Here is a 17,940-nt window from a genome sequence, read left to right on the forward strand (position 1 = left end):
TCCATCCAACACCAGCATCCCCACATCATCCCATACAATCCCAGACAGACTAAGGATGGCTGGTTAAGCCGACTGGGTGCTGTAGTGTACCAATCATGTAAAGTTATTTTATCTTTTAATTGTTAATGGGATGTGGACGCCACTGACAAAGCCAGCATTTAATACCCATCTCTACTTGCCCAGTGTCATGTTTATCCTGAGTCTAGATTAGAGTGGTGCTGGAAAAACACAGCAGGTCAGGCAGCATCCGAGGAGCAGGAAAATTGACGTTTCGGGCAAAAGCCATTTATCAGGAAATGATGAAGGGCTTTTGCCCGAAAAGTCAATTTTCCTGCTCCTCGGATGCTGCCTGACCTGCTGTGTTTTTCCAGCACCAGTCTAATCTAGACAATGGTTTCCAGCATCTGCAGTCCTTGTTTTTAACCTCATGTTTATCCTGAGTTGATGCCCATTACTAAAGGCATTTTGGACATGCAGTCCATTCACAATTTGCTAATGTCCAGGGTCAAATGTTACACTGGTCCATTCAGTCCTTTGTTTTGTGGTTGGTATATAGAAGGGCCAGACTTCTCATTGTTTTATTTCAACTTGTTGCAAATTGTACACTTGCTCTGATCTGCTCATGCAGAATGTGTTTGAAGCAACGCAGCTGGTCAGAAAACACAAACCATTTCAAGAAATGTTTGATTAAGAAACCACGCAAAAGTCATCACTGACCATATCTCAAAGTTTAGATTAATGGATGCGAGGGTAGAATTTCATCGACGGGGGTTCTGATGGCTTGAAAATATAATAATGAGTTGGGCTGGAATTTAAGTAAGTGTTACAATGAATGAATTATAAATAGTGGAAACCTGGGACTGATTTCAGAATGCAATAAAACAGATTGCCTGGTGTCACATCGCAAGCTTGTTGCACCCACATTGGCTGCTGCATTTCCTGCATTGCCACATGAACTGCTCTTCAAAAATGCTTTATTGTCTATAATGCACATAGGACATCCTGAGTACGCAAAGGCGCTATATAAACTCAAGTCTTCCTTCAAATGCAGCATGAATCTCAGCAGAAAACATTTCCAAAAGCCATACAATGCAATAAGTATTTTTACTGGCCATTTCTTTTATCACGTACCTTGTTTGTAGGAGACCCTGAATCCTTTCTTTTGGATGCTAAAGTCAGTCTTGAATGTGACAATCATTTGATTCCCCGTAGAGTTCAACGTGAGGCCCTTAGCCGTGACACCGCAAAATTCTATGAGCTCAGCCCCAGTGTTTATTGATACAAAGTCGTACAGACATCTTTGTGCTTCCTCTAACTCGAACTCGTGAAAGGTCAACTGTATGATAAATCCAGGAGGGGCTCGGATTGTCCACTTGCAACTTAAATCAGGAACATACTCCCGGGGGAAGCAAGGGGATGTGAACTGTCCTGTGGGACCAGTTAAAGTTTCTGTGCATTTTGAGCAGTCCAACACTGCTGGAATCCAACAGGAGAGAAAGAAAATGGCACAACACAATTATACTTGTCAACATGACCTAGGAAAACTTGACATGCGTTGGGCACAGACCCAACAGGATCAGGATAGGGAAGTTGCCAAGAATTAGTTCCAGGCATGCAGTCAGTCATTTGGAGGAAGGGAATTTGATCATGGATTGGCAAGAACACAGCACTGGGGTGGCGGTCAACCACAGCGTGGACCCTCTGGCCTCTCTGCAGGGATTCATCTCAGACAGTCCAAACCCCATCCTCCAAAATGTTCGTGGATCTCCTCCCAAAAGCACTGAGTGATTCTGGGCTATTGTGTCCCTGACTCCATAAGCCAGTCAAGTTGAAAGGACAAACATCGCCCCATAGTCTGGACAGCAGGTTACTCACCATGGACATTATCAATATGCAGGAGAGGCCATTCAGCCCCTCGAGTCTGTTCCGGTCTTCAATTACATTGTGAGTATCCATCTCCCTTGGGAGTGCAACAAGGGGAGTGCAACAAGGGGAGTGCTATACTGCATAATCCTTTGTGCTGTTACCCAAATTATCGATCTCCATTTTGACATTTTCAACTCATCTCCCTCCCCCTTTCTTGTGGAGAAACTTTTATATTTTCCAAACCTTTTATGGTCCCTGAATGGGGTAGCTCCAATTTAAACACTGCACCCTCATGCTTCGGGGCCTGTCCCACCAGAGGAACTAATTTTCTCTGTCCAGCAAGACATCATAATCGAACCTAATCTTGTCCTCCCCATTAAAGGAAACTCTCTCTCTCTCTCTGCAGGTCGGGACCAGACTGTCAAACCATTATTTATGATGATTACATGTGTACAGAGTAGAGGGCGTCCATCCCCCACCTGCCTCTTCAAGTTTTCAAATTGCTCATGTGCTTTCACCTATGACCTCTATGCTGGCTGACCAACATGGCCTCCTGAGAGAAAGTTCCTCCTTCCCCCAGCTACTACAGCCACATCTCCTTTTGCATCCCTGATGAAGACCTTATGCTCAAAACGTTGATTCTCCTGTTCCTCGGATGCTGCCTGACTGGCTGTGCTTTTCCAGCGTCACACTTTTCAACGTGGACTCCTGATCTGACAAGGCTCAAGTTTTAAAATTCGCATCCTCGTGATCAAATCCCTCAAAGAGCTCTCTATCTCTGTTATGTCCTACAATCCTCCGAGATATCTGTGGACCTCCAACCCTGGCCTTTGCTCCATTGCTCCTCCTGACAGTAGGTGGAAATGTTGGACTAACCTGAGCCTGATGTGCTTGCTGCATGACAATGAGTCTTACAGGAGATTCGCCGACTTTACAGATTCTCCCTGGAGTGGGACAAGGGAGTGCCATACTGCACTCAGCCTCTCCACAGGATCCCTTGCATGCAGTTACCCTTGGACCATGCTGTACTGTGATGAGGTACATCTCATGCCACAACCTTGGTAGGAGCACCTTCCAGCAGTAGACTAGAGTAGAACCCTATTTGAACATGTCCATTCATTAGCTGAGCCTAATCCACCAACAGAAATGTAGCACAACGCCACCTGACCTTTGCTGACTACTCAACCCTATTCCTATTAATTGGGATTTCAACAGTCTAAGTTCCAGGAAAGGGAATATTGCCTGACTGTGGGTGATAGGTCCAGTAACTGTGGCAGAAACAATACGCCAGTGCTGTGAGGGCATTAAGAAGAGGAGAGCTGACAGTATTAGCAACAGTACGGTTAAAAAAAAGGAGCAATGCAGAGATAGTGAGGGCCACACACATCATTCAGGCAATGCAGAGGCATGTGCAATTTGTTTGCAGGTTTTCTTGATTTTTTTTTGCAACACTCGATGGCTATCAAGATGTGCCAGTACAACAAACATTTATTATGTCTTCTTCTGGATCTGAGCCTGTTCTATTCCCAACTCTTTAGTCTGCCCTTTATCCTACTGAGATATTGTTGTCCTATCACTGTCAAATGTTTGAAAACTTTAAAATCAGGATCAACGTGACTTGTGGTTTGTTGTCAAATTTTGTCAAACAATGCTTCTGTGAAGTACATCAGGATAGTTTCACTCCACTAAAGGTGCTATCCAAATGCAAGTTGTTGTTCTGATATTCAAACAAATGAAGTCTATGACACTCAGGGTGTTTCATTCATAACCGTAAAAGTACGCAATGTATAGCTCTGAGCTATGAACAATACTGAACAGTAACACCAATAAATAACAGCATCAACAGAGACAAACACTATAGACACATTGCTGTTCAAACACAGCACCCAACCCATCCACCTCTACCTCCAACTTTGGCACAGCCACACTGCCATAGTAGCAAGTTCAAGCAATGTGCCATTCTGGATAAGTGTCCATCCTCACTGCACCTGAACATCTGGTCCCTCTTAGGAGCACTATCTTAAGAACAGCAATGAATCAAAACAGAAGCCCTAATACCATCTTCCACGAGTAACCAGACATGACCCTCATCAGCAAAGCCCATACCCACAGAACAAAATAACACTATAATTACACTCTGCACTTTTGACAATACATGACACAGTTAACAATAGCTAGTAGTAATCAATTAAAAATTATAATTTCCACATTACACAGAAATACTCAATACCAACAATGATAGACAATGCTGCCAATTATATGTAATGCTATCTACTACTGACAATGTGTAAAACTATTAATTATACTTCACAGTCAACTATGCAGAATATAGGACACAATACATAAAAGGACAATTAACAATTGCCATTACTGTCAACAATATGAAAAACTGCTTGTCTTATCAACAGTGTGTACCATTGTCAAATATAGATATGTATCAAGCATGATTCCCATTGTATAAATACAAACACCACTCAGTGTTATCAACAACACTTAACACAATCAAACTCCATGTCATTGATATTCAACAATATCAGCAATGCTGATCATCACCTACTTTATACAATGTCATCACAAACACACAGCTTTCTCAATAACACATCTTGTAATTTCTACTTAACATAACCATAATTTCCACAGTGTTGGCAATAATTTTTAAAATTCATTCATGGGATGTGGGTTTCGCTGGCTAGGCCACCAGTTATTCCCCTTCCCTAGTCACCCAGAGGGCATTTTGTTGTGGGTCTGGAATCGCATGCAGTTAAGGATGGCAGATTTTCTTCCTTAAATGGCATTTGTGATGTTTTTATGCCTCTGATAACTGTTTCATAGTCATCATTAGATACTGAATTCCAACTTTTTAAAAATTGAATTCCAATTTTTACTATGGCAGAAATTCAAAACAGAATCTTACCTGGGTGTCTGGATTAATAGTCTAGTGATAATCCCAAAGCAGCGATCCCCCCATTATCATGCATTAACACTGTTATAAATATACTTGTACTTAAACAAGAAGTTAGCCTTGAAACTCCACACTTCCATCCAGAATCAAACCAGAATCAGTACTTTGTGCATTCCTTATATTTTCAGATCCAATAATATATTTGATCATAAATTCAACCTGCTCATACTACCAGAGTGATCCACAAGTTTCCCTCGGAGACCAAAATTTAGACAATAAGGAATGTCCATGCTAAAACCATCACTGTTTGCTTCATTTTCACAGACTCCATGCTATGTCTGCACAATTCACCATTTCTGAACATTGTGAAAATAATGTAGAATCTACAAAGGGCATTTACACTTTAAAGCTCTCTCCTTTCAGAGTCCATAAAGCACCATTTCATGAACTGTGCCCAAACTATTTAAAGCCCATGGCCTCAAACTGTGTTTGAACTATTCATTGCAAGTAATCAAGCAAAGCTTCAGAGTACTTCCCTCCACAATTATTATTCAACCCTGCCCAACTCCCTTTCACAGACATCCTCTACTCTGTGCCCTTGGAGCACAGGAAGCATTAATTCTCCGCATCGTAACCCTCACTCTCCTAACCCAGTACTGATCCACCTCCCTCTTGACATTCCAATTTAGTCTTTAACATGTTTCCAACCGTCAGGCACCATCCCCGTGACTGGTCATGTCGATGCAAATAAAATCTCCACCCATGAGGTCATTCTTCATGCATCAGCAACTGACATGCTATTCGACTGTGGCAGCACCACAACTGAACCCATTAGCAGCCTCAGTGTTCACTAACATAAACCCATTTCTAAAGATACCCACAGTGTAAACAAATACTTCAGGATAAATATTGTGAGGACCCATTTTCTCAAAATGCACTGGTTGTGTGCAAAGCCTCACCAAATCTCTTGCAAGATTGCTCGCTAATTCATTCATGTGACATGCTTCTGTTTTCTGTTTTAACATATTCATTTTGATTCATTACAATAGAATGATCCAAAGAAACTAAGGTTTTTCCATTCAAACCCTCACTCAATTATGTCTTTGTCACCTTTAGACATGACTATTACATTACATTTGTGATCAACCTCACATCTATCACTCTTCATAAACTTGAGCTCATCCAAAAGTCTGCGGGCCAGATCCTAGCATTCATCCATCATCCCTCTAATACTGACTCCCTGGTAAACAATGAATTGAAAATCTTTTTCCTTGTTTTCACATGATTATATAGCCTTGCCTGTCCTTATCCACGTAATCTCCCCCCATCCACCTCTCCATGTCATCCAGTTCTGAACTTTTGATTAATGCTGATATTGATCTCTTGACAATAGTAGCCATGCTTTAACTGTCTCGAGCAAAGTTCTGGAATGTCTCTTATTGCTCTTTGCCTCTCTACATCTCCCTTGTCCTTCATAATACGTTTTAGGTTTTTAATGGCCACACCTATAAGACCTCTTTATGTCTTAGCATCAATTTTGAGTCTATATACACACCTGGAAAACATTGTGGGATATCTTACTAATAAAGATGCTATATAAGTATGAGTCCTTGTCATTGCTGTCTGCCACTGATGCTGCCAACATTTGTCAACACGCCTGAATGTTTTTACTCTATAATGACATCATTTAACAAACTTGTTACTCAAATTCCTGCGGTCTTCTCTCATCTTCTCCTGAAGACATGGACGACATGAGCAACATCCCTCCCCCCACATCATTTTCTTTCCAGTGAGACTGTAGTGGTAAGTCCTGGTGGGCTATTTCTCTGTGGGAGCCATTCATTATTCTTGGCCCATTGGGCAAGCACACACACTTTCAAATTTCAGAAGCACGCCAATCAATTCTGGTACCACAATCTATGGTTTAATCAGAAAGCAAGCACCAAAATGGTGGTTACCCATGATGCCTTCCTCTTGTCTATGAGTTCATGCCCAGCAACATTCAGTCAGAAGGGACACCAGAGGAATAAAGAATCAAGAGAAACTAGCCATGATAGTCCAGTTAGGACTGGGGAGTGATTTAGAATACGTGCAATCTGTTGAAGTACAACAAGATCTGCTTTTCAGATTGCCCAAGTGATTAAAATCATGCACATATGTTAGTTCCTCATTCTGGGTTTAGTTCCATTAATAAAAGCAAGCTTGCCAAGAGAAACCGAATGGAATAAATTGGTAGCACAGAGGAAGGACAAGCAGAGTGGAACAAACTAGAAATTAGATTAAGAGAAAGTCACAGTGCATGGTAAACAAAACAAATCCAGAAACATTTCGATCAACATATACATTTAAAACCTGCTGTTGTCAATATAAGGGTATAATATCAATAGAGTGCCTTGATACTCCATTGTCCATAATTTTAATATAGATCCAAAACCTTCTATAAATCACCGAAAAAAACCAGATGTTTGCACAGTCTTCCTGTTGTTGCACTATGCCAATATTCCTCACAGTTAACTCATGCATGCTGTGCCTGTGTCTCTAATGGAAGTTGGCCATTTAAACAGGTCATGCTGTAATTACATTCTCCCAACACTTAAAAATCACATAACACCAGGTTATAGTCCAACAGGTTTATTTGGAAGCACTAGATTTCAGAGCACTGTTCCTTCATCAGGTAACTAGTGGGGCAGGATTTATAGCAAAAGGTCACAGTGTTGTGCAATTAAAACGATATAATGAACAAACCTAGATCTTGCATCTTTTAGAATGGGTTGCAGGTTTCGTTTTATTAATATGGAAATCACAGAACTTCTTTGAAGTCACATTCTTGAGATAACCTAAGGGTTTATAAAATAAGTGACATCTCAGCTCAGACAATGTATTAAAGGTGTGAGGTTAGAGTCTGTCTGTATCCCAGTCTTGAATCAGATTAGTTCTATTTCCAAAGTAGGAATGTTTATAATGTTACATGAATTGACTGCCTGCAGGTTGTGCGCTTTTTGAACAAAAATAGAACGTATATGCAAATACAATTCTGCAAATGCAAATTCACTCCATAGATGTATATGTGTATGTGTGAGCATGTGAGGGGGGGAAGGGGAGAAGAGGGGAGAAGTGGGGGGAGAGACTGTGTGAGTGTGTGCATGTGAGTGTGAGTGTGCGTGTGAGTGTATATTTGAATGTGTGCATGCTTGGTAGAGTGTGTGCATGAGTGTGACGGAATATAAGCCTGTGAGAGGGTATGCATATGGGTGTGAGTGTGGGGGGTTTATTTGTGTGTGAATGAGAGGGAGCGTGTGTATCAGAGAGGGTCTGCATGAGTGTATGTGGCCAAGTTCGATACCCATGGGGATGGCCTCAACCAGGACCTTGGGTTCATGTCACACTACAGGTGACCCCACTATACATACACACATACACACACACACACACACACACTCTCTTACATACTCACACACTTGCACACACACACACACACATACATACACACTTGCGCAGACTCTCTCTTGTACACACACACATACACCCCCCCACACTCATATCCACATGCACACCCTCCCACAGGCTTATCCCCTGTCACACTCATGCACACACTCTACCAAGCACACACACGTTCAAACACACACTCTCATGACACTCACACTCACACACTCTCTCCCCCCTTCTCTCTCTCTCTCTCTCTCTCTTTCCCTCACATGCACACACATACACATATACGTCTATGGGGTGAATTTGCATTTGCAGAATTATATTTGCAGATACAATCTATTTTTGCTCAAAAAGTGCACAACATACAGGCAGTCAATTCATGTAACATTATATAAATTCATACTTTGGAAACCGAACCAGTCTGACTCAAGACTGGAATACAGACGGACTCTAACCTCACTTTTAATACATTGTCTGAGCTGCGATGTCACCTATTTTTACAAAACCCGAAGTTATCTCAAGAATGTGAATTAAAAGAAGTTCTGGGATTTACATATTAATGAACCAAAACCTGCAACCCATTCTAAAAGGTGAAAGACTTAACAGCAAACTAGGTTTGTTCAATATATCATTTCAGTTGCATGACACTTTAATCTTTTGCTATAAATTCTGTGTCTTATGACCCTGCTCCACTAGTTACCTGATGAAGGAGCAGTGCTCTGAAAGCTAGTGCTTCCAAATAAACCTGTTGGACTATAACCTGGTGTTGTGTGATTCTGTTTAGTTTTGTCTACCCCAGTCCAACACTGGTACCTCCACATCATGTCTCCCAACAGTGGCAGCACAATAGTCATCCTCAGGCTTGCCTCATCCAAACTGTATCTTTGGAAAACTCCTTTTGTTTCAATCACTCGACCTCTGCCTCCCCACATTGCTAATTAATCACAACAGTATTTATACATTGAACATTTAATGCCTGAACTTAAATTTTCCATTATAAGTTACTATGCCTGAATTTAGAAAATGTAAATTGATGACCTGTAATTCCACCCTATCATCAGGGTAGGAACTGCAGTGCCACCACTGGTGGGAGGGCATAATTGTTGCAAGATCCATTATCACCTGGCCATTTGGTCAATTGGTCAGTACCAGCATTTGTGAATTCCATCCCACTCTTCTTCACCTCAGCCTTCCAGTGTAGCTTTTCTTTTTCCATACATCCAACTTTTCCCGAAATGCATCCATTCACTTTAACTGTGGCACTGAGTTTCACATTGTCTCGCACATGTTCTGATAGCACCCCCTTCCACCCGGCTGACTCCGACATGTCTTCACCTCTCCAACATGGAAGGTGGATTGTACAATTCTAAAGTGAGGCTTAGATATATACAGCATGGAAACAGACCCTTTGATCCAATCAGTCCATGCCAACCATAATTCCAAACTAAACTAGTCCCACCTGCCTGTGCTTGGCCCATATCCCTCCAAACATTTCTTATTCATGCACTTATCCAAATATCTTTAAAATATTGCAACTGTACTTGCATCCATCACTTCCTCTAGAAGTTCATTCCCACATGAACCACTCTCTGTGTAAAAACAATTGCCCATGTCTTTTTTAAATCTCTCTTCTCTCACCTTAAAAATATGCTCCTAGTCTTGAAATTCCCCCAACCTAGAGAAACGACATCTGCACTTCACCTTAGTTATACTCCCATGGTTTTATAGACCTCTATTAGAATCATAGAATCGAATCCCTACAGGGTGGAAACAGGCCTTTGGCCCAGCAAGCCAACGCTGACCCAGACCCATTCCCTGAACCTATACTGTACATTTATCCCTGACTAATGCACCTAACCTACACATCCCTGAGCAGTACAGCCAATTTAGCATGGCCAATTCACCCAATCTGTACATCTTTGGATTGTGGGGGGAAACTGAAGCACCCAGAGGAAAATCACACAGACACAGAAAGAATGTGTAAAATCTACACAGAAAGTCATCTGGGGCTGGAAGTGAACCCTGGGTGCCTGGTGCTGTGAGGCAGCAACGCTAACCACTGAGCCACCATACCATTGTAGCAAGTGAGGTTAGGTCACCCCTCAACATCCTACACTTGAGTGCAAGAAGTCCCAGCCTATCCAGCCTCTCCTTGTAACTCAAACCCTTCTGTTGAGTCAGACTTCTGTTGTGGGCAAAGTCTTAGAGAGAATTGTAAGGGATAGGATTTATGAACATCTGGATAGGAATAATGTGATCAAGGATAGTCAGCATGGTTTTGTGAGGGACAGGTCGTGCCTCACAAACCTTATTGAGTTCTTTGAGAAGGTGACCAAGGAAGTGGACGAGGGTAAAGCAGTAGATGTGGTGTATATGGATTTTAGCAAGGCTAAAATGGTAGGCTACTGCAAAAATTACGGAGGTATGGCATTGAGGGTGTATTAGAGGTTTGGATTAGGAATTGGCTGGCTGGAAGGAGACAGAGGGTAGTAGTTGATGGTAAAGGTTCATCTTGGAGTGCAGTTACTAGCGGTGTTCCACAAGGATCTGTTTTGGGACCATTGCTGTTTGTCATTTTTATAAATAACCTGGAGGAGGGGCTTGAAGGCTGGGTGAGCAAGTTTGCGGATGATACGAAAGTCGGTGGAGTTGTTGACAGTGAGGAAGGATGTGGCAGGTTACAGCGGGATATAGATAAGTTGCAGAGCTGGGCAGAAAGGTGGCAAATGGAGTTCAATGTAGTAAGTGTGAAGTCATTCACTTTGGTAGGAGTAACAAGAAGATGGATTACTGGGCTAATGATAGGCTACTTAGTAGTGTGGATGAGCAGAGGGATCTTGGTGTCCATGTACACAGATCTCTGAAAGTTGCCACCCAGGTAAATAGTGCTGTGAAGAAGGCATATGGCGTACTGGGCTTTATTGGTACAGGAATTGAGTTCCGGAGTCCTGAGGTCATGTTGTAGTTGTATAAGACTCTGGTGCGGCCTTACCTGGAGTATTGTGTGCAGTTTTGGTCGCCATACTACAGGAAGGATGTGGAGGCATTGGAACGAGTGCAGAGGAGGATTACCAGGATGTTGCCTGGTATGGTAGGAAGATCGTATGAGGAAAGGCTGAGGCACTTGGGGCTGTTCTCATGGGAGAAAAGGAGGTTTAGGGGAGATTTGATAGAGGTGTAAAAGATGATTAGGGGTTTAGATATGGTTGACAGTGAGAACCTTTTTCCACGTATTGAGTCAGCTGTTACTAGGGGACACAGCTTTAAATTAAGGGGAGGTTGGTATAGGACAGATGTTAGGGGTAGATTCTTTACTCAGCGGGTTATGAGTTCATGGAATGCCCTGCCAGTATCAGTGGTGGACTCTCCCTCTTTATGGTCATTCAAGCGGGCATTGGATAAGCATATGGAGGTTATTGGGCTAGTGTAGGTTAGGTAGGCTTCGGTCGGCGCAACATCGAGGGCCAAAGGGCCTGTACTGCGCTGTTTTTTTCTATGTTCTATGTTCTATATTCCCAGCAACATCTTGATAAATCTTTTCTGAACCCTCTCCAGCTGAAGAATATCCATCCTGTAATAGGGTGACCAGACATTGACACAGTTCTCCAGAAAAGGCCTCTAACACCCTGGACAACCTCAACATGACTTCCCAACTCCTACACACAGAGGTCTGAACAATGAAGGTGACCCTGCTGAACTCCTGCTTACATGAAGTTGAAATGGGTTTCCAACTTTCAATCCAAGCATGCAAGGCCCACCCCACCCCAACCCCTCTACTAACCCTGCTACACCGAAAGGTCTTTTGTGTAAAGTTACGGAAATCTAAACAAAAAATAAACAAATAACTGTGGGGATGCTGGAAATCTAAAACAGAAACAGAAATTGCTGAAGAAACCCATCATAGAAGGATCACTGGACTCAAAACATTGACTTGTTTTCTTTCTCCAGAGATGTTGCCAGACCTTCTCCAGCAATTTCTGTTTTTTAGTGACAGGAAACTTGTTCACTTCAAGTAGGTGGACTAATGGAGCAATCAGAAATGGAATACCTCCAAAGTCTTTTCCAATTCACACTCTAATATCACCAACAGCAGGTTTGGACCATTAATGCTCGATGTTCAAAATAACCAAAAGCGAAGTTTTAATTCAATTTTAAAAAACATCATCTGTGAAATAAAACAGAATTAAAAATGGAATGACGTTTTCCATCTTGTTCTGGGAAGGAGACATGCTTACCTGTGCACTCGAGACAGATTGTGAAAATAGCCAAATGGCAGAGAAAGTTCCAGAAGCTCCAACCTTGGTGAAAGCGCCACCTGCTGGACATCCTGCAAGAGGAGAAACAAGCCCGTGGGCAAAGATGAACAAGAATAAGTTTTCAGAGAAATGTCTGGCTCCCATTTGATGTGGCTGTGGCTGCTACACTCACAGCTGAATGAGGCAAAATATTCTCCCACTGCTTAATTACAAAGATTCGATAATTATACAATTTGCTTCAACAATATTCTGAGGCTCGGAACACCCAGAGGGTGCACCAGCTGCTCCTCCATGACTTTTGCAGAAAATTGGACAGCCACCACACCCCCGGAATGGATTGGTAGCAGTTCCAAGACAGCGCCGACTCAATTTATTCTTCAATGCTTGAGCTGAAAGCAAACAGGGTGAATCTACACCCCCTTCACCGCCCCAAGCTGCTGGGAATTAAACTTAACTAGCTTCTTTACATGATGTAGACTTCAATCTCATTGAGGTCAGATTGGGTGGGGATGGGGTTAACCTTTCATAAAAGATGCCAATGAACCTGGACAGGCTTTGGCTTATTTCCTCACGATTACCCAAAGACTTATTGAATTGATTGAGGTAATTCATGGGAATCTCATAAGAAGGGGATTAAGCAATGTAGGAGTAGTGGTTCAGATAATGAGTTCAAATTTCATCATCTGGGGAAATTAAATTCAGTTAATTAAGTTAAAAGAAAGACCCTGGAATAAAGACCTGGCATCAATGCTGATCTGGCCTACATGTGAATCCAGGCCAACAGCAATATGGTGGACACTAGAGTGCCCTCCGAAATGGAGTAGAAACCATTTGTTCGGCATCAAAACACAATAGAAAAGCTACCTGCATCACAAGGACTGCTACAATTCGAGAAGGGGGCCACCACCACATTCTCAAGGGCAAATGGGAATGTCTACAAATGTCAGCCTTTCCAGTGATGCTCACAAAATACAACATTCAACTCTTTGAATTCTGCAGCACTGAAGCTCAGCCACTATTATCTGCCTGTCTCAAAAACAGGTACAAGGATCCTTCCTTATCAATGTATCTCACTTCTACATTGGGCTGTACTCCTAGACTTACCCAGCTATGTTTGGGTCAGGGCTGAGGGCCCTGTCATCTATTGTGGTTTGGACATTTTTTTTAACTCACAGGACATAGGCATCAGTGACCAGGCCAACGTTTATTGCCCATCCTTGATTTCTCAGCGGGCATTTAAGTGTTGAACACATTGCTGTGGGTATGGAGTCACGTGTAGGTCAGATCAGGTAAGGACAGCAGTTTCTTTCCCAAAAGGGCATTTGTGATCCAAAAGGTTTTGCCCCCAAATGACCAACAATAGTTCCACGGTCACCATTAGGTTTGTTACTGAATTCAGATTTCACCATCTGTCATGATAGGATTTGCGCCCACGGCCCCATAACATTAGCTGGGTCTCTTGATTGAGAGTCTCATGAGAACCCAATTGGGGCACCACCTCCCCATATGTTTGGAGAAGGGTGAGAGATGCTGCTCAGGAGGATGGAAAGATGAAGACATGTTGGAGTCACTAACAGAAAATGTGGGACTGGGAGAATGTGAGTCTGGCTGAACATGAATTGGCCGGATGCTTTAAGGGGAAGCTATGGAAAAGGACTGGAAAGTTACGCTTTGACTCCAACTGGTTAACGACTCCAGCACCATCTAAATAAATCAGGGATACCTTTAAAACATCTTGCTCAAACATGTTCTGCACAAAGAGGAAATCCAATGTACTGGGATTTCTGAGTCAGTCTTTCAATTTCAATTCAGGAAGGAGCAACTCGAGACTATTATTAGCTGCTTTTCATCACTCTTGTGTTACACCGAGCATTCTGCTTTGAAACAGTTGCCGAGTGGGATTCAAATTGGAATCCTCCATGATGACTTCATTAGGTTCCACTTCAGTGAGAGCACAAGTAAGGAATGCTGCTTCCTGGAGGGTTTTCCCTGTTACAAAGACACACTGGGTACAAGGTCTCACTCATCGCTTTTGACAGTAATTATACAGCATAAAACCTGTTATCATGGTTTATTCATAGTTGGGAGTAAATGAAGATGTATCAATTATAATTGAACAGAAAGTAGATTCATCCTAACTTCAAAAGATTTCAGTCTAAAATATCTTGGCCACATGAACAGATTTAACAAAATGAGTCTCTGTACTGAAGGTAAGTGTAGGCTATATGATGATTTGACCGGGGTGGGGGTGGGTGGGCGGAGGGTGTTAAGCTATCAAGACACAAAATTGTGTTTTTGTAGATCACTTAGTTCAACTTGAAAGTTTAGGGAGGATCATGTTCCCCCCTACATATTTTGAAGTCACACCCAAACTAAGATCAAAGCTAATCCAGTATTTCCCAGCTTTAAATATAATGTGGACTCAAGTTAGGCATCATCTGTGGACAGAAGCAAAGTTAATGCTTTCAGCTGTCGATCTTTCACCAGAAGCTTTCCGAAAAGCTGTCTCAGTAATGGTGACCGTGAGTCTACTATTGATTATCGTAAAAGACTATCTGGTTCACTCATGTCATTTAGGGAAGGAAATCTGGTCTGGCCTACACGTGACTCCACTGCAATGTGGTCCATTCTTAGCTGCTCGCTGAAGCAAGGCCCTCAGTTCAAGCGCATTTAGGAATAGGCAACAAATACCTACAGCATCCGAGGAGCAGGAAAATCGACATTTTGGGCCTCATTCATGATGAAGGGCTTTTGCCCAAAACATTGATTTTCCTGCTCCTCGGATGCTGCTTGACCTGCTGTGCTTTTCCAGCACCACTCCAATCTTGACTCTGATCTCCAGCATCTGCAGTCCTCACTTTTGCCTAACAAATACCTACACCTACACCCTATTGAAGGAGATAATGTTGCCAAACCTGCTGAGTACTTTGAGAATTTTTTTTGTTGTTATTTCAAATTCCCAATATTTTGCATTTGTATTATCACCTATTCCAAGAACTGGAGCACCGTGATTGGCCCAAGTGGTGGAATTGGCAGTGACTTCACTCCTGAGAGAGCTGAGCCAGTTTCAGACTGGGATGCTGATCTCCTAGCACAGCATGGGTCACTTCTGAATGAGCAGTTTATGGATTCAAATCCCAGTCTTAAATACACAGGCTCCTCATGCAGTAGCGAGGAGGTGCTGCACTGTCAGAAGTGCAGTTATTTTGGTGTGATGTTAAGTCAATCTCACATCTGATTGCTGTAAAGGATTCCCCAATATTTCAAAGGGAGGAATGTGCATTGTCCTCAGAGTAGTGAGGGCAGTATGTTGGTTCAGTGGTTAGCACTGCTGCCTCACAGCATCAGGGATCTGGGTTCAATTCCAGGCTCAGACAACCCTCTGTGTGGTGTTTCTGTATTTTCCCTGTGCCTGCGTTGGGTTCTGCTGGGTTGCTCCAGTTTCCTCCCACAATCCAAAGATGTGCCGGTTAGGTGGATTGGCCATGCTAAATTGTCCCATTGTTCCCAGGGCGTGTTTGCTAGGCAGATTAGCTATGGGAAATGTAAGGTTATGGGGGTGGACAAATCGTCAGAGGTGTGCTGTGGACTCAATCAGCCGACTCGCCTGCTTTCAAAACTGTGGAGATCCTATGATGAAATAGATGTACCAAAAGCAACTCTGCTGGATGGACTTCTGAGCGGAAAGGACAGTGGCCGAGAGTGAAAAGGGGACTGACTGAATTATCCTACAGAGAGCTGGCACAGACTCAATGGACCAAATGGCCATCTTCTGTGCTGTAATGACTCTGTATGACCTACCAGCAATCCCTTTGCGCATAGAGAAATTTGAAATGTACACTAGAAGTCTGCTAACATTCATTATAGTACTGTAGCAGTCAGGCACACACACACAGTCAAAAACGTTTGCAAATCCAACCAGACATGTCCAACAAAAGCACTGCAATATACCAGACTGAAACACAACAGCAATTCAACAAAACCCCACCAACATACCAAGATAGAACAGCAACCCCCAGATTACAACTCTACAGAGTCATAGAGATATACAGCACGGAAACAGACGCTTTGCTCCAACTTGTCCAGACCAACCAGATATCCTAACTTCATTAAGTACCATTTGGCCCAAATCCTCTTCATACCCACATTCAGATGTATTTTAATCCCATCAAACTATAGCATTAGCATGCTTTAATCCATCATATCAGCAAACCAAAAAGAAAAGTAAGTACATTGCAAAACCGTCGATAGTTTTGCAAAGCTCAAAAATATACTAATAACCCCAGCCTATTAGGTTATACAGTAAATTATTCTCTCCATGGGCAAATTAAACAAATTTCAATAGTAATGCACAAAGTCACTGTCTTACAACAGTATCATTACCAAAACAATTCATCAATCCACTAAAGTCTGCAAGCACACATACCAATCATAGCAACTATTTTATAACGCAGTACTGAATCACCAGCATATCATCAACACTATCATAAGACCACAGTCTTGGCAAATTTGCAGCCAACAAAACATGCCAGCAAAAAACACCAATTTCATCGGAAAATCCTCTGAAATTCAACCTTTCGTCAGAAAGTCTCTCAACATTCATCACAAATTCCACCAATAAACCCACCAACATCCATCACCCATTTCAACGACAACTTACAGCAACAATAATAGTGTCATTGTTGTGGTTACCAATATAGCACAAGCTCTACCCATCGTCAGTGCTGGTTTGAGGAGCAAGCTCACCAACGTGTGTTACCAGTTTCACCAGCAGATCCATCCCAAATGAAATATCAGCAACTCTCACTAAAAATGATCATGATCTTCTGTCTCTGCCATGGGGCTATTTCCTGAGCATGTCCTGCTGGCTAATAGTTGGGGAGATTTGGAAATAAAGAGCTGGGTTCTGTGGAGCAGTGATAATTCACAAAGCCTTGTCAGCGCTTTTCACTGACGGAGGGAGGTGTCTGATCACAGGTGAATATTTGAGGCAAATGTGTCAACAACTTCACAGGAATGTTGCAAGGCTTATGACTGACCTTTTAACTGACATTCTTCTGCTTTTAATGTTAGGCTCCACCAATAAACATTTTGCCAGGCCCCTAGGCATCACGCATCATTGTCATACCTCCATGCTGTTCTCACGTGGCATGCCATCCCTTTATATAAACCCATGTTTACCTCCGGTACAGAAATATTCAGTATGACATTAAGCAGATACCTTAAACATTTTCTTGCATTTCTTCAGCTCATTTGACAGACTACCTGAGGAAGGTGAGGGTAGCAGTAGGGAGGCTGGCATGAGTGGACTGTCAAGGAACCTTCCAATTTCTGTTCTAAGGGGTCATTGGATCTGAAGCATTAACTCTGTTACTCTCTTCACAGAGAGCTGCCAGAACTGCTGAGTTCCTCCAGCAATTTCTGTTTCTGTTTCCTCTGATTCCTGTGTTGCTGTCGTGATTTTAGAATCCTTAGAGTGCAGAAACA

The 17,940-nt window shown here is 42.5% G+C and overlaps 1 protein-coding gene across 6 annotated transcripts in view; it reads right to left on the reverse strand.

The window, feature by feature from the left end:
- The window catches only part of adgrg6 (adhesion G protein-coupled receptor G6), a 122,780-nt gene that overhangs the window by 87,188 nt on the left and 17,652 nt on the right, over window positions 1–17,940 (reverse strand). For 4 of the 6 annotated variants that reach the window (XM_072580315.1, XM_072580314.1, XM_072580311.1 and 1 more), the window contains exons 3-4: window positions 12,433–12,524; window positions 1,132–1,476 (exon numbers count right to left, since the gene is read on the reverse strand). In XM_072580315.1, coding sequence (XP_072436416.1) covers window positions 1,132–1,476; window positions 12,433–12,523 — 436 coding nt within the window. In that variant the 5' untranslated portion in view covers window position 12,524. The remainder of the gene's footprint in view (window positions 1–1,131; window positions 1,477–12,432; window positions 12,525–17,940) is intronic. The other 2 variants (XM_072580312.1, XM_072580317.1) reach the window with 2 other exon arrangements.

This window comes from Chiloscyllium punctatum, chromosome 11, assembly GCF_047496795.1.
Source record: "Chiloscyllium punctatum isolate Juve2018m chromosome 11, sChiPun1.3, whole genome shotgun sequence".
NCBI lineage: Eukaryota > Metazoa > Chordata > Chondrichthyes > Orectolobiformes > Hemiscylliidae > Chiloscyllium > Chiloscyllium punctatum.